Source organism: Calliphora vicina, chromosome 3, assembly GCF_958450345.1.
Source record: "Calliphora vicina chromosome 3, idCalVici1.1, whole genome shotgun sequence".
Taxonomy (NCBI): domain Eukaryota; kingdom Metazoa; phylum Arthropoda; class Insecta; order Diptera; family Calliphoridae; genus Calliphora; species Calliphora vicina.
The window spans coordinates 3,585,367-3,611,021 of NC_088782.1; the positions used below are offsets into that span (position 1 = coordinate 3,585,367).

Below are 25,655 nucleotides of genomic sequence, written 5' to 3' on the forward strand. Positions count from 1 at the left end.
AAGAACAAAAATTACACAAAAAGTTGTTTTTTTTTAACAGAGTGAAATTTTCCATTTTTTTTTTGGAAAAGAATACCCTTAATATATTTTAGTAAAATAGCTTTTGTATGAAATAGTGTTTTGTGAAAATCCTAAAAAATTACTTTATTTTACTGCCATAAATCTACCCATGACATAGAGACGAGACGCAACCTCTCAAAAACCTAAGTTGCTCTCAAAAATCTAACTATTCCAACAACAAAATACATGTTATTTAATGTATTTCATTATTGTAACATATGATTTGTTGTATTTTTGTTTGACAAAACGGAGTGTCTCGTCTCTTGTGTAGTTCTCTATGGGATAAATATTGAAAAACTTGCTTAGTGTTGACCAGGGAAACCGGAATCATGAAAATGCATTTTTTTTTTATTAGTTCAATGGAGCCGTAAGTAAGGTATCCGTTTCAGAATATTTCAAGGATTTTGCCATCGGTTTGCTAATACATATTTTTGCCTTTAAGAGCATATTTTTGCATTTCTTTGTTTTCACAGTAATTTATTACATATTTTGACTTTTTAGAGAATATTTTGCATTTTTAGGGATTATATTGCATTTTTGTATATTTGTTTAACATTTTTCTAATTTTATATTTCTATTTAAAATTTGTTTCACCAAACATTTTTTATCATCAAAATTCTGTTCAGCAGAAATTTGTTTTTAATCTTTATCTTAAAATATTATGATGATGATGGGGGCTTGGTAATAAGTTTCGATAAAGCCGAATATACAGCCCAATTATGAATAAAAATTCCACGGAAGTTTTTCACCTTTTCTCATTTTTCCTATTCAAATTCAATGGGAAAAAACTCCCGGGGAACAAACTCCCGCGGAATTTTTTATTCATAATTGGGCTGATAATTTTTATTTTTTTTCTTACCTTTTTTTGCATTGTTTTTTACAGTGTCCTAATTTCGACGAAGCTATTTTATCTGCAAATGCTGATATAGGAGAGGCATCGATGATTTCTGAAACGGCAAATAATCCACTGATTTGTCCCAAGGCAAAAAGCCCATTAAGTGGGTATTTAAAACAAAATTCAACGCAAATGGTGAAGAAATATGTCATAAAGCAAGACTAGTTGAAAAAGGCATAGACTACGAAAAGACGTGTGCACCTGTAGTGCGATACACATCGTTACGACTTTTACTTGCCTTGGTAGCGAAACATAAGCTAATAATTCATCAGCTAGATGAAGCCGAAAGGTTTTAATGGCGGCAGCAGTCGTGTTTCTTTTTAAAGAAATCGCTCTTTGGCTTGAAGCGGCTAGAATGCTTTTGGAAGAAGAAACTTAATGATGTGTTACTGAAATATGTGGACACTAGTAATATGGTTGCAGATTTTCTCACTAAGTTAGTTAGTGCTGACAAGCTTAAATTAATATTTATATAATAAATTGTATAAATAATTTATTCAGGCGGAATGTTGTAAATGTTTTAATAACATATGTATTTATACATAGTAGTTACTAAGTTTACATGTAATGAAATATTTAAAGTTTTAATAAAAATTTAAAAATTTTTTCGGAATGAAATTGATATTTGTACGGAATCTGAAGAAGCTAAACCAAACTTGATCGAATAGCTGCGGAATTGAACCATTCCGTATAAAATGTGTGACAGGCCTGATTGTATTTCCGTTGATTGCATTTTTTTTTACAAATACATACATTCTCCAATAAGGTTTTTTAACAACATGCTTAGGTTTTTAGCAGGAGAGTTTCTTCGCTATTTCTTCCTCTATGTATACCACTTTCCATAGGGTAGACTTAGCGTCGCAAGCGTTTATGTATATTTTATTTTATGCAACTTACATTCTTGAGTTTGATTGACCAAAATAATGATAAAAAGTCCCATTTTAGAGGAAAAATCTATAATTCATGCTTCAACCTTCAAAACCACAATCATAATCTCAGTCACATATTGAGATATATCCTGCACTAAAATGCAAAAATAAATAGTATTTCCTATATATACTTAATTTTCGTTAACATAATGGAATTTTATGTGATTTTGTATTTTAGGTGACGATGTGGAAGAATGAAGACTATCAGCCCAGTTATGAATAAAAATTCTGCTGGAGTTTTTTCCCTTTTCTCATTTTTCCTATTCAATTTCAATGAGAAAAAACTCCCGGAGAACAAACTCCCGCGGAATTTTTTATTCATAATTGGGCTGTATATTTTCTAATAGATATACATAAATCATTATATACCATATTTATTTATTTGCGCTGTAATGGGAAAATGTACGATTATGTAAATATTATTGTGAAAATTAAACTTAAATATATAATAATTTCTTTATGCAAGTATGTATGTATGTATATGACGGCATGTTTTAGAAAAATATTTGTATGTAAATGAAAAAAATAATCAAACTTAAATATGTATCACAAAAATAGAGATAAATTAAATTATAGAAAGTTATAAATAAGTAGTAAACTGAGTAATTGAGTATTCTAGAGAAAAAGAATATACAAACATATATATACATATGTAGATCATTTAATGTTTTTTAGAATCATATTGCTTAACTTTTTCGGGTATGGCAGCCTTTTCTAAAGCTGTTACATACTTTGAAAGTTCATCCAAGGATTTTACATAAACTAATTTGCGCCAAAATTTAGTGCTGTAAATATAAAATGTACAATGTACACACATTTTATTAAAATTAATAGAAAGAAAATCAATTACTCACCTAACAAAAGGTCTTGTCATCCAAATTATAGATTTTATCCAAAATGTTGGATGTACAAGATACATATTTTTTAAGCTTTTTCTTAAACGACGATCCAATAGCTGGTAACATCTGAGAGTAGAATTAATTTGTTTGGTATATATTTTCAATTGTATTATTTCTAGTAATAATTATACTTACTTTTTAAGCCATGGAAAAGGTGGCATATTACGACGGCTCGATCCGCCATGCAAGTATATCAAAACATAATCATCTGTAACCAACTGTTCCAACGTTTTGACAACATACAGGAAGAGATTATCCATAACGTAGCTGTAATCGGTACGAGAACGGTCGGGTAAATGGCAGGCACAAAAGATGACAATAGCATTATGACCACCGGCCTTAAGATAGCCACCATGTGATAAGACACGTTTATATGGCTCAATAACTCGCATATCGATATCACGAGTTCGACCATCCGGCAATGTGATCTTTTGCCAGTTGCGTGAATCACGTCTTTCTTCGGCGGCCGAATATTGAGGGAGTTGTTGATTATCTGAAGAATCCCTACAGGGACTATTCAACAATCTACCCGGAGTAGGTGTTGTATGACCAGCAATATGACAGAACTGTTGCTCATCATCAACATCATCGTCTTGTAGCAACTCGGGGCCTTCGCAATCGTCATCATCATCGACGTCGTTGTCGTCGTCATCGTCGTCAAGACCATCTATTAGAGAGCTCGACGGACTTAAAGAGGCCAAATTATGTTCTTCATCACCGTCAAAACTATGATTGGAAATAGAGTCTAGAGAGGAAATGTCTTCGGCTTTTTTGGCATTTTTTAAATGTTTGTTTTGTGCACCTTCATTTACATCTTTCTTTGGCATCAACGCTACCGTTTGATAGTTGGTATCTACTGTAGCCTGATATTGGGAGACATTTATCTCTGATCCACTACTTAATAGATCCGGACTACTAGTTCTAAAGTTAGTAGTGGCACCCTTTAAAGCGCTAGGCTTTAAACTGTACGTTATTTGCTGTTTGTTGTTTTTCGCTAATTCAGAGATTGTTTTTCTATCACAGTTGATATTTTTCGAATTCAATATAGAGACTTCTTGTTCCCCTTGTTCTAAAGGTTGAGGTATTTGAATATGTAAGCGTTCGCGGGTTGGTACAACATCCGGATAGTTTTTTTGATTTTCATTAATTTTCTCATCGTCAATGAAATCATCCATGGCTACAGGCTTACCACATTGAAGATGATTATGCAGCTGATTATCGTATTCTGAATCCGAATCAGAGCAAGTAGGCGATAGCATTAACGGGTGATTATCGGCTAATGTGCGAGATATGTTACTGCGTCTTTGCTGCTGTTGTGTTTGTGTGTCCTCTGGCGATTCAATAGTGAGATTTTGTAAAGGCTTTAAGATGCGGTTGTCTAAGGTGGTCGTCTTAATATTCATAACTTCGTTGTCATTATACATTTCAAGAGCACTCGAATTGGTGTTGGTATTTTCCTCCACCAGTGATTCATGATTGTTATAGTTTGTTGTATTCTTCGCTATTAAAGATGTGGTGTCGAGGTTTTCTCTCACCATTCGATCAGTGTTGTCATTTAAGGAGGTTCCCCCCGAATCTAAGGATGTCGTTTCGGAAATATCCATTTTACCATCAGACAATGGGCTATCCTCTGAATGAATCAAACTGAAAGTGGTTAAATTTGTCCCTATGGGATGTTTATAACAAATAGCAAAAATAATAGTCAAAGACTTGGCATTTCCATTAACTGGGTCCACCGTCAAATTGTGTTTATAAAATAAATGATATTAACGTCATTATAATCTCATGAAAAAAATTCTTTGAAATTTTAGAAATTAAAAACAAAGTATGTAAAGTAAAAAAATATTTAAATATTTTTTAACCCGAATTTTTTTTTTCAACAAAATTTTTTTGCTATAAAACTTTTTTCAATAATAAATTAAGCGATTTGTTGTACTTGATTAAAACATATAACTTATTTGTATTGAATTTTATTGGAATAGCAACATTTTTAAAAGAATTATGCTTGTTAAAGTGATTTTCGGAAGTGGTCCTTATATGGGACCTATGACTAATTATGAACCGATCGTTTTTTAAATCGGGTTCGGCTTATATAATACTTATTTGTGCTGAATTTGGTTTAGATATCTATATAATTAAGGTATTTATGATAAATTAACTGTTTTCGGATAGTGCAATTGTATGGATTCTATGAGAAATAATGAACCAATTGTAACCAAATTCCTGTATTTTGTCGAATTATCTTTGAAATTGCGTACTGTAGTTTGATTACAAGGTTTACGTGGACTAACGGACATTGCTTAATCGACTCACAAAGTGATCCTGAGCACTAACCCAATTTACCCTCCCTACTACGGTGGTGTAGGGTAAACAAATTACCAACTAATAAATAAATATAAAAACATTAATTTTAATTCTAACGTTCCTGAAGAAATATCATTCTCAAGTTGAAAATATGATGGGAATTGTACACCTTTCAAAAATAGAAAAATTTGAGTTATGATGTTATCTAGTAAATGAGCGATTTCATTAGTCAAACCAATTATTTATTACAAATTAGATTGAGTCCAATCACCAAACTTCGCAGGATACGAATATAATGACGGTAATTTAGCTATTTATGTATTTCCGTATATTTATCAGTTTTTTAAAGACAGTGTAGCGGCGACTGTGTGTATATCGATTTGTCATCATCTTTAACAATTATAACAAAAAAAGAACTGTGTTTTATTTACCTCATTGTATTGGATATATTAAATAAATGTCTTAATTATAATGTATGTAGAAATATTTATTCGTTGTACTTTATTTTAGTAATTCCGTGACATTTTAGCAGCAATTGTTGAAGATTTTGTTGGTTTTTCTTTATTTCAAAATTTATTCACACCAATGAGAACAGTGAAAATTTTATTAGATACTTATTTATGTCCGAACGATAATTAGTTATTATAAGCTGGTGCGAAAATATGATGACACCCGTAGAAATATAACTTATTTTAAAAAGTTATTTATATATTTAATTTAAATATTTATTATCTTACTTTAAATTCTTTTATTTGTTGTTCGTCGTTTTCTTTACGACACAAAATGTATTTTTTATTCACTTGTCAAAACAAAAAAAACAAATGTAATTCTGCTGGCAAAAAACAACTCTGCAGCAGAAAGCAACTTCAAGCAGTTACTTCACACGAACACATGTAATTCTTACCTGCATGATAAAATGACTTTTCCTAGGTCATCAAACAACTTCAAGCGCTTATGGGATTTTAAATTGGCTGCTTGAAAGGCTTGCTTGACAAACGATATTTTTTGCTCTGCCGTTCCAATAGTGGAAAATTGCCAAACAAATTCAAAATACGACTCTGTTTTTAGTTACGACACTGTTGCCATTTTGGCGATTTTTGATTATAAAAATGGCAAAGTACGATTTACCGATTTTAGTTTTCAAAATGACGATTTTTTGAAAAGTCTATATTATTAACAAATATAATGAATACAAACTGAACCTTAATTGTTTTTGTAAGATAGAAGATGATATATGTATAAATATTATCCGAATTTAAAGAGCTTAAATTACTTGATTTTAATATTTCAATGAATCAAAATGAAAAATGTTTCTTAAGTTTATGGAAAAAAGTGTGAAATTTTAAACAGTTTAATGTTAATGATTACACGTTTGAACTGTTTCTAGTTTAATCCGAATGTGTAAATCATGTTTTATGTGCAAAATTATTATGCATATGTAAATTCAAAGGAAATGTCAAATTTGTTACAAAAGATCAGAAAAGGTACAATTTGTAATGAAACTTGATACAAATTGTTAATTTAATTTGCCATCACTGATGAGAACTGTCAAAATACTGACAACGCTGAATGCAACTCTGTTATGCTTTAATAATTTTTTCTGATTGTTTTGTTTTGGTCGACCGAGTATAAATAAATTACAAAAAATTAACCAAATAGGCTGGAAAATTTAAAAAAAAACAGCAAATAAATGGCTACTACGACGTCTGGTACAGACACTGTAAACGAAATACCACCAGGCTCAAATCCCATTCAAAATCTTCCCATTGAATTGCAAAACGACCAAAAACGTAGAAGGTAAGTAGACATGATGCCTGCTTTTTTTGTTTGTTTATATCCAAATGAGACTGCTGGAAATTTTTTGCTGTGTTCCTAATTTTTTTTATTTTTATTAACCATTTAGTTCTTCACGTTCCATAAAACGTAAACGTTTTGATGACGAAATTGTGGAATATAGTATAAATTTACAATCGCGCAGTGATCAATCTAGAGGTGGACGACTACGTACCACTTCCCAGACATATTTACCGTCTGTGCAACCGCCGCCTCCTCCTCCTCCAGTACCAATATTACAGCCAATTGCGGTTACATCAGTTTCAACATTGACAACAACGGCACCGGATTTGATAAAAAATAGTGAGAAACCAGTTGCAGCTGTACCAACTGTAGTAAGTGTGCCGCCGCCACCTGCTGCTGCTCAAATTGTTACGGGTTCGATTACACCACATAATGTAATGAGCATGGATAGACCATCGAGTTTTATGACAACTGAGAGAAAACGACCAGCACGTTCTCAACAAAAGAGGACTCGTAAATCCGGTCGTCCCCCTAGTCAGGTGACGACAAAAGATTTGGGCCGTTGGAAACCTATAGATGACCTGGCTTTAATAATAGGTATATTGCAAACGAACGACTTGCGTATGGTCCATAGAGGAACAAAATTTTCGTGTAAATTCACTTTATCGGAGTTACAAGCACGTTGGTTTTCTTTGCTCTATGAACCTGCGATTTCGCGGATAGCTGTTGCTGCTATGCGTAATCTTCATCCAGAATTAGTGGAATCGGTTCAAAGAAAAGCTCTATTTAGCACACAAGAAGAAGAATTGTTAAGCAATATAAAATCGGTAAGTATAGCGAAATATTTGATTTAATCCTATTCACTGTATTGTATGCTCATTTATTTAGACCGATAATCCAAAACTGGAACAATTTCAAGAATTACTGGACAAAAATGCTTCAATATTTTATAGTGCTCGGACAGCCAAATCATTACAAAATCATTGGCAAATGATGAAACAATATCAATTATTGACCGATCAGGTAGTTAAACCCCTTCATATTAGTGATCAACCACTAAGTTTCTCAGATGCCGAAGATTTAATATTGGATGCTGAGTTAAATGAACAAAGAGATGAAGCATTGGAAATAGAATTGTCATTGACAGATCGGCAAAATAAAAGAGAGATACGATTGTTAGAGAACGAACTCGGCCGTTGGAATGTTTTAGTCGATTCGATGACCGGTGTTGGTATAGCACCAGAATTTGATGGTCAAACATTGGCCGTTTTAAGAGGACGTTTAGTAAGATATCTTATGCGTTCTAAGGAAATATCATTTGGTCGCGATGCTAAAGATTGTATTGTTGATGTTGACCTGTCTCTGGAAGGACCAGCCACAAAGATTTCACGAAGACAGGGTACCATTAAATTGCGCAGTAATGGCGATTTCTTTATAGCCAACGAAGGTAAGCGACCCATATTTATCGATGGAGTTCCTTTATTGGCTGGCAACAAAACCAGATTGGCTAACAACTGCGTCGTAGAGGTGAGTTAATGATTTTTTTTTTAAAAAAATAAGTCGTAATCTTTATGTATTTTTTTAGATTTCTGGTCTGAGGTTTGTGTTCTTGGTTAACTATGAACTAATTAATGCTATACGACATGAAAGTGCTAAAACCACGTCGCCACTTAATTAAATTAAAGGATTTATCTCTTCATTACATATACAATATGTTACATTTTTAATAAAATTTCACGGTGGATTATTTTTGTCTTTTAATTAACTGTCTTATTTGTAAATAAAATTATTAGGTATGCGATCGGGAATTTTTAGGAGATTTTATCGTTTGTAAATAAATTAGTCCAGAAGTTATTTAAGTTTACATTATAAACAACTATCTAATTTAGTTCCCACAATAATTAGATCTTCGCACCGAACTCGGGAAAATATTGTCAAATCAACTACAGCTGAAAAAAAAAAACAACTATCTAGTTTTTATACCCTTCAAAGTTATTGGGAACAAATCAAGATCCCCGTAACAGTTTATATTTTCATAATTTTTTTTCTGTTAATATTCATATTTTCGGTATTGCCGGTCTTTGGCCGGGCGAAGGGACTTTGAACTATGGGGTGTATCGAACACCGCTAAAATCACTTTTTCTGTATATCAATATTTTCTGAAGTACTGTCATATAAATTCAAAAAGGAATTTTTGGTTCACAATATTAATAAACTGTACCATATTATATACATATCATATTAATGGTATTGTGAAGCACTATTCAATGATACCCATCATTACGATCAGATTGTTTTCCAAATATATGAGAAATGTACTATTATATGTATTGACTTTAAATTCCTATAACTCTTAAACTAAGAGAGAGCAGGCAAAAATGTTAACGTTTTTGTGCTTCTAATTATGAGAGCTATCAACCCTAAACAAATTTTAAAAATGCAAACTGTTTCGCTGATGTTGATTTATGCCAGTTATTGTTTAATTAAATTAAACTCGGAAGCCACAGTATCAGATCTAAGGTCGTGTATTTACCAATTTATTGTTTAAGTATAAAATAAATTTTCAATTTCAACCTTACACAAGTAATATTGAACCGAAACCCTTCGATTCTGGTCCATTTACAATACACCCAATGAATATGGAATAATTTAAAAGATTTGAAGAGCATAAAATTCACTGAATACAATTCTTTCTATGATCATTTGAACCAGTCGGTATTCAGAAAAAAATAATTAAATATTAAACTTCCAATAATGCAGTTTTAAAAATAAATTAAATGTAGAATTTAGTATTGGACTTAACAATATATTGTACAAGACAGAATTTAATATTCCTGATGAATTAGCACAGTAAACTGTTTATTAATCTCCTGAAAACATCAGTTTTTTAAGATAGGAGATTTTGAATATAGTCCCTCGATATGTTACAAATTGTAACTTACAATAAATTAATATAAATTACTAACTACGTGTTTTTAATTAACACTTAAAGTATACAAATCCTTTAATTATCTTAAAGGATTTTCTTTTATGCATAAAGTACATTTTCTTGGAAATATAAAACTAGTTTTTGGAGCTTTTTCATGCAATTATGTTAATGGCATAACATTTTCTAAATTTTACATCACTGGTAGCATCCTACTTCAAATTTTGTTTTAGTACGCTTTTAGTACAAAAACCATCGACAACCCTGTTTTCCTACTTGCTAATCACATGTTGTGAATAGCACCAAAAATCAAGAGGCAGCATTTTCTTTTGTCCGTGTGTCTTTAATTCTCTGTTGCGGTAAAAAATATAGGTTAAATATTAAAAATAACATATTTTTCTAACATAAAACTAAAATAAAATATTAAGCTAATAAATTTTATTCAATACGTCACTAAAATAAGCATAAGAACACATCGATAATTTGGAAAAGCAAACAATAGATAATGCTTGACAGCATAATTCAACGAATTAGCAAATAAAAAGTAGGAAAAATAAATAAATGCGATAATGATGTTCGTAGTATATGTAGTATATAAAGAAAGAGAAATATGATAATGGTGAAAAACACTTAGACACGCCGAGAAAAAATAAAGTTTCAAATAACATCGTCGTATATAAAAGAATTAATTTTGTGTTACGATAAAAATGCAAATTTTGTTAAAAGAATAGAGAATAAGTGATAATAAATTCAATTTTTGTTTGGGTAAAAAATAAGATTGATAAATTGGAATAGTTCTTGTTTAAAGAAAAATGAGGTAAGTTTTCGTTAATTAAATGCTATTTTCATAATGTGCGTGGATGGTTCGACAGTTGCATGGTTTTGTAACATAAATGCTCCATATAAGTTCTGTGTGTATGAATGACAAAGTTTAAAAATAAATCATAAACATATTTCCATATTTGTTAACCATTTCTTTCCACTTTATCGCATCATACATAAGTGTTGCCAAATTAGTAATTTTTGCAAACAACTAAAACGATAAATAAAACAATTTTGTCTGAATTGCGCGATGCCAGGATATCATTACTAATTGGGCATCACTGACGGAAGTGTAATTTATTATGATTTATTTATTGTTAATAATTATGTTGATTCGTATGTAGTATTTATATGTACATAATTACGGTTATATACAGTGACGGACATTACAATAGAATCATTACCAATATTTCATTTAAAACCAGGAGCAATCATAAGGATTGGTGTGGGCCAGAAAATATAAAAAAGTGGCAAAATGTGTTGTGGACGGACGAAACGACCATTAATTTAATTGGTAGTGATGATAAGACATGGGTTAGACGTCAAAAAAATGGCAAAAACCAAAAACGTTTAAACATGGTTGGGGAAATATTATTATATGGGGATGCTTTTCTTGGTATTGCGTTGGTCCAATTTATTGGATTAAAGAAAATATATCTTCCAGCAAGATAATGATCCAAAGCACACGTCAGGTCTTGCCAAAAAATGGTTTTTATATAACAAAATTCGTCTCAATAACCAGACTTAAATCCTATGGAAAATAGTAAAAGACAAACTCGGACCTGAAAAATTGAAAAACAAGGAAGAACTTTGGCAGGAAATATGGTACGCAATTTCCCGATCTACATGCGAAAGTTTGTTAAATTCAATCCCCAAAAGATTTGATGCTGTTATTAGAAATAATTGATATGCAACAAAATATTAAGAAAACAACGAATTCTTATGATGAAAAAAAAATCAGATTAAAAATAATTGTTCCGAATTTATCTTATTTACGGTGCGCATTTCTATGGAATTTTTATATACGTTGTTGGAAATGTCTTTGAAATTTCTATCATTAAATATCCATATTGTGTATGTTAATGACAATATGGATATTGTTACGAAATTGTACTTGAATTTAAATATAACTGTTTTAACGGCTGGTTTAAAGTGCTCCACAAACTTTAAGTTATCTGTGGGTATTATTGGGTATTATTATAGCATTGTTTGTAAGTATGGCAACACTAAATGATTAATGATTAACATCGAAAGCTCTAGAATTCGAATATTGAACATCATTGTAGAAATGGAGCTTTCTACATGGTAATGCAGCGTATATAAATTGGCCGTGAGAACACTAAACGAGTAAGTCTAATTTATAGCATCGTTAAATAAAGACATCAACTGCATTACCAGTGTATTATAAAGTGTGTGTATTTCTGCGAATTTATAGAAGTGTAAAAAACACAGATTGACTATTTAATTCTGTTGTTTTACATTTGAATAAATAAAGAGTTGTTACAATTTTAAATAAAAAACTGCTTTTACGTGCAATTAAAAGTATCCGGTTTATTTAAAGGAAATAAACCACCTTTTTAAAAGGTAAAAACGTAACAATATTTTGTATGTATGGCGGCTTCCTAATATGTACAAAATTTGGTTTCAAATTACAATACAAACTTTCAAAATTTTAAATTTTATAGAAAAAATATTTTTACCTTCTACAGACAAACCTACGGACAATGCTAGATAGTTTTAAATTTCATATGAACCCAAAATATGTTTAAATTATGGGGTCTGCAATCAATATTTTATGATTAAAAACCCTAGTATCTTCATTCTAAATTGTAATTTCAACGATGTACAGAAGAAAATGGTTATAAAGAACTCGAAAAGACTTTAATTTTTTTAATGAGTTGGCAAATATAAGGTTTGAAAAAGCACATGCCTTAAGTAATTTATTTGTTTTATGTCTTAAAAACAGATACCTCGAAAACTAGTTTAGGTAGATAAGAAAGGTAAACATGTAAAATTTAAATATGTTTTCGGCTGTGCTAAATTGTATATAACATTAGTAATAAAAAATAACAAAGAACATTTGCTTAATATAACAAAACAAATATTATAAAAGTTGTTAAAAATTTCACCATTTTTAGAACAAATTTTCTAATTTTCAATACAAATCTGGAAAATATGTACGAGATGCATGTATTTTTTTTTAAAAAGATTTATATTGTTTTATAAATTGCAAAATGTAGTATTACCAGAAATAATGTATGACTCACACATCTTATATGAAAATTGTGTTTGTATAAATGAAATACCTCGAAAACTAAACAATTTATTTCAGAGAATTTTTCTATGAGTTGGCAAATGTAAAGGTAGAAAAAGCTCATGCCTTAAATAATTAATTTGTTTGTTTCTTCAAAACAGATACCTCGAAAACTATTTTATACGGTAACATCTCGAAATTATATCCGAGAAAATTTATCGTCATAATTCTATTTAACTTATGGCATTGTTGACCACAATGTGCTTACATGTCGTTGTTTTGTTGTTCTTTTTGTTAATTGAACGGTTGCATTAAAAGGTAGTTATTATTTTACAAATCGTATTTCCGGTATTTAAAACTTTGTGATTTTAATAACTTAATTCAGTTTTTTTTTTTTACTAATTTTATTTTCGTGTTCAATAAATATTAAATATAAGAATATGAGATAAATAAGAGCAATTATTTGTTTACATTTTGATGATGTAATTTTATTTAAATATGCGTAAAGTTTTCGTGAGTACATTTATCTTTTTAAAAAATTAATTATTCTACAAGTTTAGAAATTCTATTAAAATTGATTTTTAAGTTTGCGTTGATTGATCAGTTTTCTTTAAACTGAACTCATTGTGATATTTTAATTGTTCTATTGTTAACATTATTATACATGAAATGTTTAAATATTACTCATTTAGAATATAATATAACTGATACTATTTAATATTCCTAATTATTTATGCTGAATTTAAATTATATTATAAAATTTGTTATCCTATTTTAATTAAAGGGATTTCAGTTTTATCAAAATTAGTATTATTTGTTTGTTGTGCAACAACAATTCTGTAGGGACTATAAAATGATAAGTATATCGCTTTAAATTGTTTAGTTTATAAAGAATTTGCAAGTTGATCGCATCGTTGACAAAAAAATCATTAAAAACGTGTACGTATTAAATGAATCAAAAAAAGAAAAAATTACCAGCCAGTTTCTATTTTCAATAATATGTATTCTCAATATAAATAATGCTGAATTTATAAAAATTAAAATAATATACAGCAAAATATTTGATATAGTGCTACTGATAAATAATTATAAATAAATTGTAATTTAAAGTTAATACATTATCGTATTTTATAATATGATATGTTTACGTATTCAAAATTAGTTCTTAAAACGAGATATACAAAATTATAATTACATATGTATGTATAATGAAAAATGCAGTTATATCATTAATTTTAAAATAGTTAATATTACATAAAAACTAAAAGTAAAAACACATGAAAATTCAGAAGAAAAAAATGTAAGTTATTTTTTACATATGAGTTCATTTTGCATTTAATATTTTTATTTATTTCTGATGTCGGGTTGTTGTACATTACAATGGTTTTGCCTACAATACGTTTTTTGAAACTTAATTTCATACAATTATGTGTTTTGCATACAAATGAGGATCCAATAAACTTTTGTTTTTATTTTTTTGATCGAATGCATGAACGATTACACATCATGATTGAATGAAAACATAAAAATATACATAGATATTTATAATATTTTTAAAAAGAGGACAGAAGTATACACTTGACCAATTAATGATTTTGTTATATTCTAATTGCTTTGAGTAGATAGCTCTCTGTATACTTTTATTGATCAAATTACAATGATAAAGGCTTGGCCCGTACATACTGGTATTTAATAAAAAAAAAATTAATTTAACAAATCTTTGATTTATTTTTTTAAATTAAGTTCAATTAAAAATAATTTAATATAATTGCAAAAAAATAAAAAAAATCATTCTTTGACCGCAAGTTGAAATTGATTTTCAGTTAATCAATTAGTTCGTTACTTTTTTAAATGTACGCACTTTGAGGTGCGCATTAGGCATATACATCGTGGCCAGATGGCTTTTTATCATGTGAGATGGTTCAAATAGCGGGATTTCGAAGATCATATTTGGAATCGTGTTATGCTAAAGCGAAAGAAATTTATAAATTTATTTATTTTTATCCAATGGAAAAACTGCATTGACATTTTAGATTTAGCTTTTGTGTCCCGCCATTTGGATTTTTTCGCGTTTTAATTATTTTTTTATTGTTTTTTCTGTTTGATCGAGTTTGTCAGTTTTCAATACAAAACATTTCAGATCAACAGAGAAAATATTAATTAAATCAAATGATTTGCGAAAGTCCAAAAAATTAATTTGGAAATATCCCCTTTATCTTTATAAAACCTTTATAAAACACCGGTGGTGAAATGATTCCTTCTAAAACCCGACTGAAAATCAGATATACTACCAGTTAAGCTCGAATACAATAAAATCTGTTCCCTTAGTAAAACCTCCAAAATCTTCAAGCATATAGGAATAATGCTCAGATATCAGTTCCAATTGAATTCGCACAAAGCTCGCTTATAGATATATTACGGAAAGAAAATGGGGAAAATTTTTTCAGGCTAAAATTGTGGCATTCTGGAATTTTCATTAAATTCATCAAGATTTAATAAATATTGTATGTTATTTGTACCGAGCACACCAATCGATTTTAATTTAAGCCATAACTGCATTTGATCACAACTTGAAAAAAATCTCTGAAATTCTCATCCGTCCCATTCATTCTATATGCACGATATGTTATATTTCTACAACGCTTCGCTCTACAAATTCGCACATCTTATATATAAATAGGCCACACTTTTTTTGTGGTACACTTTAAGTATGTTATTGTCCACCAATATTGATGTAAAATATATAGTTTAAAATGTTATTTTCTCTAGATTTTTAAAAAATCTTTCCATAAAAGTGGTAAAAAGCGTTTTAAATTGGCTTGAAAAACAACATGTTTATGCACATCTAAATACACGTATATTTGTACACAAACGTGAAAAATATTTTTGCGTATACTCAATAGCCCGAATTCCCGGTAAAGCCGGACATTTTTGTAATTTTCTGGGGTCACGGCAAAAAAAACTGTATTAGTATTCTTAATCGCTAATTACATACATATGTATATGTACTGTTACTAAAGCAGTTAAAAGAAGTACTTTAAATATCGTTCTTTTTTTTGGTTACGACATTTTTTTAGGCTACTTAAATTGAAAATATATATTTATTTTTAGCTCAATGAATTAATCGCATGTTGAACATTTTTTTCCAATGTACGCCACTACTTGTTGACTTCTAAAATGTTACAAATTTTAGTACGTTCGTTACTTTGGTAAAAACATTGTCTGCATAACAAACTTTGTCTTGCCCTTGAAATGTTTGGTATGTTAATTTGGAAAAAACCAACAAAAGCAACAAAATTTCAAAAATAACGGCTCAACAAAATGTTATTTGCGTATGTCATACAAGTACATACACAGGTTTATACTGTACTTTCTGTTTTATTTTTTTTGTTTTGTTTTGATAGTTATTATCATTCAGTCAGTCAGTCATTCGGGTGGGTGGTTGTCTATTGGTTGGGTGGAAGTGCAAAACTTATTTGTGAACGAACACAATCAAACATACAAAGTTATTTTCATACGGTAGTTTTGATGTATGTATCCTGCGTAATTGTTCATTGAAAAATTATGATCGCGTGTAACCACAGTTTTTTTCTTTCTGTTTTTCTAACGTAATTTTAATATGTGGCATTTAAGTTTATTTCCGATAAAAAACAAAAAACAAAAATTACCTTCAACATCAAACTTTTAAACAAAATTCTATAAGTTTTATCAATAATTTTTGCGTTTTTTATTTTAGATTTTTTTATTTCAAGTTTTACCATTTTCTTGCAGTGTTAATTTACATATGAGCATATAAAAACGTTTTTGAAAAGTTTAACGGAATGTACGAAACATTTTAAAAAATAAATATTAATTTTGTTTAAAAATTATAAAAATATCCCTCTTAAATATGTTGTTAAGAATGAACTCGTGAAAATGAATGATTCAAAATCAAAAAAAAAAATCGTGCTTTATTATAAAATAATTAAAATAACAAACAGATGATTTCAAAAAATTGTTTTATAAAATTAAAATTGTACGAGTACAAAATATAAAAAAATACATTATTTTTAAATTGAAATTAATTGGCAATACATATGTATGTAATTTGAATTTTGTTTGAATTCGGCCTTCGTTATTTCATTTCATTTATTTATTTATTAATTCAATTAATATGAGGTGAAACAATAAAATAAAAATATTTATAAATATAATGTAACATTTATCAATATGTGTAATATGTGACTTTTAACCTCTCTATTGATAAAAAGGTGGTCAATTATTCGAGTTTTATTTTATTCGAATAAAAGTTTATAATTTCGTTATTGTTCGAGTGATCGATTAATTTTTAAAATTTCCTCGATTATCCGAAAGAATTTCGTGTAAAAAATATTATTCCAACATTTTAATAAAATATATTTAAATTTTGAATTAATTCATTGCATTGAAAAAATGAATTGAATGAAATTTGAATCAATTCAAACGAATTAGGCAGAAATGAGTTGCAATTAATTTCCAATTCATTTGAATTGAATTGATTTTGACTTAATTCAAATGAATTAGAAAAAAGAATTAGCAATTCAAATGGCTGAATCAAAAATGAGTTGCAATCAATCAAATTCAAGAGCAAATCTCTAGGGGGGAATGAAAAATGTCTCCTACCAAAATGAAAATATCCAGTACAAAAATTGAAAAGCCTTGTCCTGTATCCGCGCCAGATCAATGAAAACATGGTGCTTGGAGTTTGTTTCTTCAAGAAGAACTGATTTTTATTTTGAAATAAGCTGAACGACAAAACACATTTAATATTCAAGAAGCAATTAATAATTTTTGAAATTTTGTGACCCACGACCACCCAACGACGAATGTTATATTTATTTCAAAAAATAAAACTATCAGCTTACTGTTGATTTACTTACAAAATCAATTCAAATGAGTTGAAAATGAATTTCTAATTCTTTTTTCTAATTCATTTGAATTAATTCAAAATCAATTCAATTCAAATGAATTCGAATCGAATTGCAATTCATTTTTACCAAATTCATTAGAATTGATTCAAATTTCATTCAATTCATTTTTATGTGTGCATGATTCGCGAATTAATTCAAAAATTAATGATTCATTTACAGCTCTGATAGAAAACTTTTATTCATTCATTCGATAAATCGAATTAATATTCATGATTGAAATTTTGAAACCCATTTCGAAAAAATTTACGAAACATTTTTTGGACTTGATAGAAAGGCGATCTTTGAAATCATCAAAGAAAAGTCGCTTAGTAAACGCATTGAACTAGACAATACGTATTCAATAAAGAATAAAGAAGTAAGAAGAGCTTGCAGGAGAAACAAAAGGATATTTACCGATGAACTTGCAGCCCAGGCAAACGATGCCGCAAGCAAAAACGACACTAAAACTGTTTATGAGATAACGAGAAGACGAGAACTGGTAGACATAAACTCCAACAAATCCAAAGATGGAACTCTACTAACGAACAAAGATGAACAATGAATACGATGGAGGATGCACTTTATGGAAACCCTCAATAACTCTTCGAAAAAAATTTGGTACGAAGACAAATGACCAGACAACTGGCTTCAAGGAATCCTTATAAAAATACCAAAAAAAAGGGGATCTTTCACAATGTAAGAATTATCGTGGAATCTCACTTCTTTCTATACCATCCAAAATACTTACAAGAATCTTCCTAAATAGAATAAACAATATAATCAAAATTGTGTAAGGAACTACATCAACACACTAAGAATTATCGCTGAACCGCATTTGACAGCTTATTCCGTTGCAAAACATGGAATCTCTTAATAAACTAATCTGGCTCTGAGAACCATTTCTTCCGAAATCGGGTGTAAGATAGGGATGCGCCCACTACTCTTTCTGATTGTTATAGACAATGTGCTTGAAAAAACTATTGCAACTAATCGACGCGTGCGTTCTTCCAACATTATATCATTCAATACTAAAATAAGCATATTCAAGTCAAACGTTCTATTTTTTTAACGTGGCTGACAATAATTTCACTGAACTGTAAACTACAAGGTATTACAAACTGCTGCTTGCGTTACATTTTGAAAATCTGGTGGTCAAACGTCCTAACCAACTACGAACTATATAGAAAATGTAACATTGAGTCTATCCAAATTATTATTAAAAGAAGAAGGATCCAGATGAAATAAGCCACCAATCCCTAGATTGGAATCCACAAGGCAATAGAAGAGGTTGGCCAAAGGTCACATGGAAAAGAAGCTTGCTGAAGGCATAGAAAACAGCGGAAGAAGAAATATGTACAATAAGTTAAAGTTTTGATAATCATATCAATTACTACTATAATTTTGTTTTGCTTTGAAAAAATTAAAAGAATATTTAACGACTTGTAACATAGTTTGAAAGTACCTTTAATTATCAAATAAATACATGAGTACGTATTTACAAAATACACAATAATTTGTTTGTCATTATCTTTAAATCAGTAATAATGCAAAATAATTACTTTATATTTCCAATACAATTTAATAGAGACATATGTATGTATGTACATACATATATATATCAAGTATGTGTTATGTAAACAGATGTATAAATGATAATTGTGAAACAGACAAAATTATTGCTAAAAATGTATATTCCTTTACCCGAAAGTTAACTTATAGTAGGTATACAATTTTTGAAACAAATTTACACGTCTCATTTAGGGTTCATAATTACCCGGACTTTTTGCTAAATTAAGACAAATGCCTGTAAAATGTTTAAAATAATCGGTCAAAATTCACTAACATTTTTAAATCAGAATATATATGCACAAACAAATATAAACCAGTTTTTATTTTCTCTAAATACGAGTGTCCTTGGAATGTTATATATTAAGCATATCTTATATATAAATAGGCCACAGTTTCTTTTTTTAATTTTTCTCATAAAAGTGGTAAAAGTAAAAAGCTTTTTAAAAGTGGTCGAATTTTGTCCACCGGACGATCGTAGTCTTAATAATTTATTTAAGAACTTACAATTTTAATTTGTATAATAAATATTTTTTTTATCACACACAGAAAGTAGTTTTGGTTGTGATAATCGAACATATTTTTAATCAAATGTGGTGGCTGCAAAATTTTAGTTGATACGATAAAAATTTGAATTATTTGACTGGCATCAAATCATTACTTTAAGTAGAAAACTTATAAAGAAATTCTGAAAATTGCCCAGGAATTTGTTTTCGCGTTTAAAATAAAACAACTGCATACTCATTTTCTCGAATTTTTGTAGGTAATTGTAAGTCGTAAAACAGATCTGAGTTTTGTATCTCACTAATTAACATAACGCTTTACACAGTATTGTCGATTATACTAACCTTTGGGATAATTTTGTTATAACCATGAATTAAGGTTATAAGAAGACTCAATTGATATACACATTTTTTGAAGAATATCATGGTTTAAGGACAGCCACAACTCACTGTTGGTGGGGAACATTAAATCGCTATTGAAGATAATAGGGTGGGTGACCACTAGGGTTCCTAATTTCCCGGACATTTTCCTTTCCCGGGAGGAAATAATAACCATAAAAGGATAACTGTTGGCAGCACTTATAGATAATAAGCAATATGGTAACTTTAGTTACAAAAGATGAATATAGAGAAGGGAGAATAAAAGGAATACTAGGCTTAAGAATAAAACCACGAGAATTGTATTGTACATGAATTTTATTATTAATAAAATAAATATATATATGAAATTGAAATCACAATATTGGCGACGAGGAGTAAAGGAACATACATATTTTTAACACAATAAAAATATTGTATAAAGTGCAAGAAGCATGGATGAAAATATCAAAGGGTTGTTGGAGCAAATGCAAGCTCAACAACGTCAAAACCATCAGGATAGTATGGCATTACATCAACTTATGTCCCAAATACTGTCCAAACAGTCTACAGCTTCAACAACTTCGTCCGATACAATTCCTAAAATGGAGAAAGGAAATGAATTTATTCTTGAAGCACTTGCATCCAATATAAGTGAATTTTGCTATGATGTCGACCTTAACCTAACTTTCGACTCATGGTATGCAAGATATGAAGACTTATTTGAAATAGATGCAAGCAAATTAGATGATGCTGCAAAAGTCAGACTCTTGTTACGGAAAATGAACATAATAGTGCATAACAAATACATAAATTATATTCTTCCACAGCATCCTAGAGACTTCAGTTTTAAGGAGACTGTTGAAAAATTAAAACAGTTGTTTGGAAGCCAAATATCAATTTTTAATACTCGCTTCAAGTGTCTGCAATTAACAAAAGAACCACAAATGGATTTCATTACATACACAGGGTTTGTTAATAAACAATGCGAGCAGTTTAAATTAAATGATCTTACTCTAGATCAGTTCAAGTGTCTGATGTTTGTAATGGGACTCAAGTCAACAGATGATTTTGATGTGCGTACAAAACTTTTAAGTAAATTGGATAGTGAAGCAAATGTAATTACACTAGATATTTTATCAAGAGAATGTCAAAGAATCATCAATCTAAAAACTGATACAGCTCTCATCGAAAATGCACATGGTGAAAATCAAGTACATCGGTTACAACTGGAAAAAAACAAGAGTAACAGCAAACCAAATTCACCATGCTGGTATTGTGGCGGCATGCATTATGCCCGTCTTTGCATGTATAAAAATCATAAGTGTGAAGAATGCAACAAACTGGGACACAAAGAGGGTTATTGCTTCAAGGGGAAAAATAATAAAAAACACTCCAACCCTTCATACAACTCTGGTGCCGAAGCAAGAAGTATTTTCACATGTAACACAATAAATAGTTCATTGAGGAAATACACCACAGTTAAAATCAATGGAATTAATGTAAAGTTACAACTCGACACTGGGTCGGACATAACAATTATTACAGAAGAAGTTTTCAACAAACTCCACATACACGACTTGCAAAAGGTCACACAAACCGCTCGTAGTGCTACAGGAAATTTGCCACTAATAGGTCAATTCAACTGCAATGTAAATTTTATGAACAATGATATTGCCACAACAGGTTATGTCACATCAATTAAAAATTTAAATGTACTTGGCATTGATTGGATAAACGCCTTACATTTAAATGACATACCAATTAACACCATTTGCAAATCAGTTCAAATCAATCAGGAAAGTATCTGTAAAAGTAATGATAATTTTTTGAATCTCAAAAAGAATTTTTCAGGCCTCTTTGATGGAAAAATGGGTCTGTGCAATAAAACAACAGCAAACCTGGTAGTGAAACCAGATAAACAACCAGTGTTTCGTCCTCCTCGGCCTGTTGCATATGCAGTTCGATATCTCGTAGAAGATGAATTACACAGACTCCAAGATGAAGGTATAATTTCTCCAGTCAACTATACGGATTGGGCAGCACCAATAGTGGTCATAAGAAAAACTGATGGACGCATTCGCTTATGTGCTGACTTCTCAACCGGCCTTAATGACGCACTAGAAATGCACCAATATCCATTACCACACCCAAATGACATCTTTTCAAAAATGGCAAATGCAAAAGTATTTAGTCACATTGATTTGGCAGATGCATTTCTTCAAGTAGAAGTGAATGAACAATCAAAACATCTATTGACTATAAACACACACATGGGATTATACCGGTATAATCGGATGGTGTTTGGTGTTAAAATATTTCCAACAATATTCCAACAGATCATGGACACAATGCTTGCAGGGTTACAGGGCACAGCTGCGTATATAGATGATATATTTGTGTCTGGAAAAAATCAGGAGGAACATGATACAAACCTATACGAGGTCCTAAAGCGCATCGAAGAATATGGCTTTAAATTGAAATTCGAAAAATGCAACTTTTCAACACACGAAATAGTTTATTTGGGCTACAAAATCAATAAAGATGGATTAAAACCAAACCCAGTTCGAGCTGAAGCAATTTACAACATGCCAGAGCCAACCGACGTCTCAGAGCTGCGGTCATTTCTCGGGGCAATCAACTTTTATGGAAAATTCGTAAGTCAGATGCACAAGCACCGAGGTCCGCTTGACGAACTGTTGAAAGCAAATATTCCTTGGGAATGGAATGCCAAACGTCGTAATAGTTTCATGAAACTGAAAGAAATCATAATGTCAGACTTACTACTGACTCATTATGATCCTAATAAAAATATTATAGTAGCTGCCGATGCCTCTAATTACGGTCTGGGGGCATGCATCTTTCATGAATTTGAGGACGGGTCGATAAAAGCGATTTCACACGCATCAAGATCGCTCACGGCAGCGGAAAAATCATACAGCCAAATAGAGAAAGAAGCACTGGCTCTCATTTTTGCAACAACAAAATTCCATAAAATGATTTTTGGCAGGAAGTTTAAGTTAAAAACGGATCACAAACCTCTCATAGCAATTTTTGGAAAAAAGAGTGGTATAAGTGCACATCAAGCCAATCGGCTTCAGAGATGGGCAACCAAACTATTAGCATACGATTTTGAAATCAGTTTTGAATCTACCAGCAGCTTTGGGTACGCCGATGTATTATCACGGCTTATAAATAAGCAAAACACTGATTCAGACGAATTTGTCATTGCCTCAATACAATTCGAAAATGAAGTCAATCAAGTACTTGCTGATAATCTCACAAAAATTCCAATAACACACATCATGATAAAAGAGCAATCAGAAAAGGACCAGACTTTACGTTCAATAATAGAATATTGCCAAAACGGATGGCCAAACAACAGTGATATTAATCCAGAACTTCGATCGTATTTCCAACGCAAAGAAGCAATTAGTGTCATCGATGGGTGTATCATGGTAGGAGAACGTGTTGTTGTTCCTAAAGTTTATCGCAAACGCCTCCTAAAAGATCTTCACAAGGGACATCCTGGAATTGAACGAACAAAATCTATTGCCCGCAGCTATGTGTTTTGGCCTGGGATTGATCAGGATATAAAAGCATTTATACAACAGTGTGGCCAATGTGCATCAGCAGCAAAAATGCCAACAAAAACTGTGCTTAGTCCCTGGCCTACACCTGAAAACGCATGGGAGCGCATTCATATAGATTACGCTGGCCCAATCGAAGGATATTATTTCTTGGTTGTGGTCGATGCCTTTTCCAAATGGCCCGAAATAGTTCCAACTAAATCTATAACCTCCCAGCAGACAATAGATATTTTGAATGAAATATTCTCCAGACATGGGCTACCGCGCACAATTGTTTCCGATAACGGAACTCAATTCAAAAGTACACCGTTTCAAGAATTCACTACATCCAGGGGTATTCAACAACTTTTCTCCAGTCCATATTACCCGATGTCAAATGGGCAAGCTGAGAGATTCGTGGACACATTCAAAAGAGCGTTAAAAAAACTACATAAGGAGGGTAATATACGGGAAAACTTACAAACATTTCTTCAGTGTTACCGATCCACACCAAATCGATACTGCAACAATAATAAATCACCAGCAGAGCTTTTATATAACCGGAAAATGCGTATACACCTAGATCTTCTCCATCCTCCTTCAACATTCCAAAACGCCTTTCAAACAAATAGCCATGTCGAACGCATGAAACAACAATATGATAAGAAACACGGCGTTATTGAAAAAGAATTTAAGACAGGAGACAAAGTTTACGCCAGTATTCACGTACCTAATAAGAGTTTTGTCTGGAAATCTGGAAAAATAGTAGAGCGTAGAGGTAACGTCATGTATAATGTAAGGCTTGATAACGGCAGGTTGATTCGTGCTCACAAAAATCAACTACGTCCAAGAAATAGCAGGGATACAACATCAAGTCCCAGTAGGTTAGGCATTGGACTGGACTACATCCCAGAAGTTATATTATCGGATAAACAACCAACTGTGGAAAACAGTGAACTTCAAGATTGTGCCAGTAACATACCGAACGAAGGACAAATTTTAAACCCGACTGTTTTTGAAAACATAAAACCCCACATTGAAGTACCAGGAGGACAAGAAGTTTTAAGCCGCAATGTCGCTGAATCCTCAACACCACGCAGATCAGCCAGACAACGGAAACCTGTAGATAGGTTTAGTCCTTCCAGGAACTAACTAAGAAGGGAAGGTGTTGGCAGCACTTATAGATAATAAGCAATATGGTAACTTTAGTTACAAAAGATGAATATAGAGAAGGGAGAATAAAAGGAATACTAGGCTTAAGAATAAAACCACGAGAATTGTATTGTACATGAATTTTATTATTAATAAAATAAATATATATATGAAATTGAAATCACAATAATAACTATATATGTATTTGGTTGTACAATGTTGGTCCAATCTATTTAAGGTTTTCTAATTTATTAGTGGCATTTTATTGGTATTTTCACAATCGTTGTTACCACACAAAAGTAATTTTTAAAAATAATTTGAGATAATATTTAAAACTTAGCAACCTTGGAATTTCTTTCAAAACTAATGTGCTGAATTGTTTAATTATTTTTTTCAGCTGTTTGTGTATTGACAGTCCTATAGTGCATACCTAGACTATAAACAATAAAATAAAACCCAAAATTTTAGTTTAAGCTAGGTTTAAACAACATTTAGGTTACATTTATCCCAAAAACTACCTCTTAGTCATATGTAGTTTATACGTAGCAAAAATACACACATTAGTGAACAATTTTCAGCTACTAATCTATTTATGAATTTGAATATTTTGCTCAAGATAGTAATTTAGTAACAGGTAATATTTTGTACAGGTAATACGTGCAATTTACTACAGGTACAAACATAATTATTGTAT

General features: G+C 30.7%; 2 protein-coding genes across 2 annotated transcripts; one reads left to right on the forward strand and one right to left on the reverse strand.

The window, feature by feature from the left end:
- Positions 1 to 2,218: 2,218 nt before the first annotated feature.
- LOC135955250 (uncharacterized) lies at positions 2,219 to 5,844 on the reverse strand. The gene is made up of 4 exons (XM_065505584.1): positions 5,519 to 5,844; positions 2,919 to 4,427; positions 2,739 to 2,849; positions 2,219 to 2,669 (listed from the first exon to the last, which is right to left on the reverse strand). Exons 1-4 carry the CDS (start codon positions 5,521 to 5,523, stop codon positions 2,546 to 2,548), a joined length of 1,749 nt encoding a protein of 582 aa, XP_065361656.1. The 5' UTR covers positions 5,524 to 5,844; the 3' UTR covers positions 2,219 to 2,545.
- An 875-nt stretch (positions 5,845 to 6,719) lies between these two features.
- Positions 6,720 to 8,645, forward strand: Rcd5 (microspherule protein Rcd5). Its single transcript, XM_065505585.1, has 4 exons — positions 6,720 to 6,884; positions 6,991 to 7,711; positions 7,773 to 8,411; positions 8,470 to 8,645. Exons 1-4 carry the CDS (start codon positions 6,778 to 6,780, stop codon positions 8,560 to 8,562), a joined length of 1,560 nt encoding a protein of 519 aa, XP_065361657.1. The 5' UTR covers positions 6,720 to 6,777; the 3' UTR covers positions 8,563 to 8,645.
- Positions 8,646 to 25,655: the final 17,010 nt, after the last annotated feature.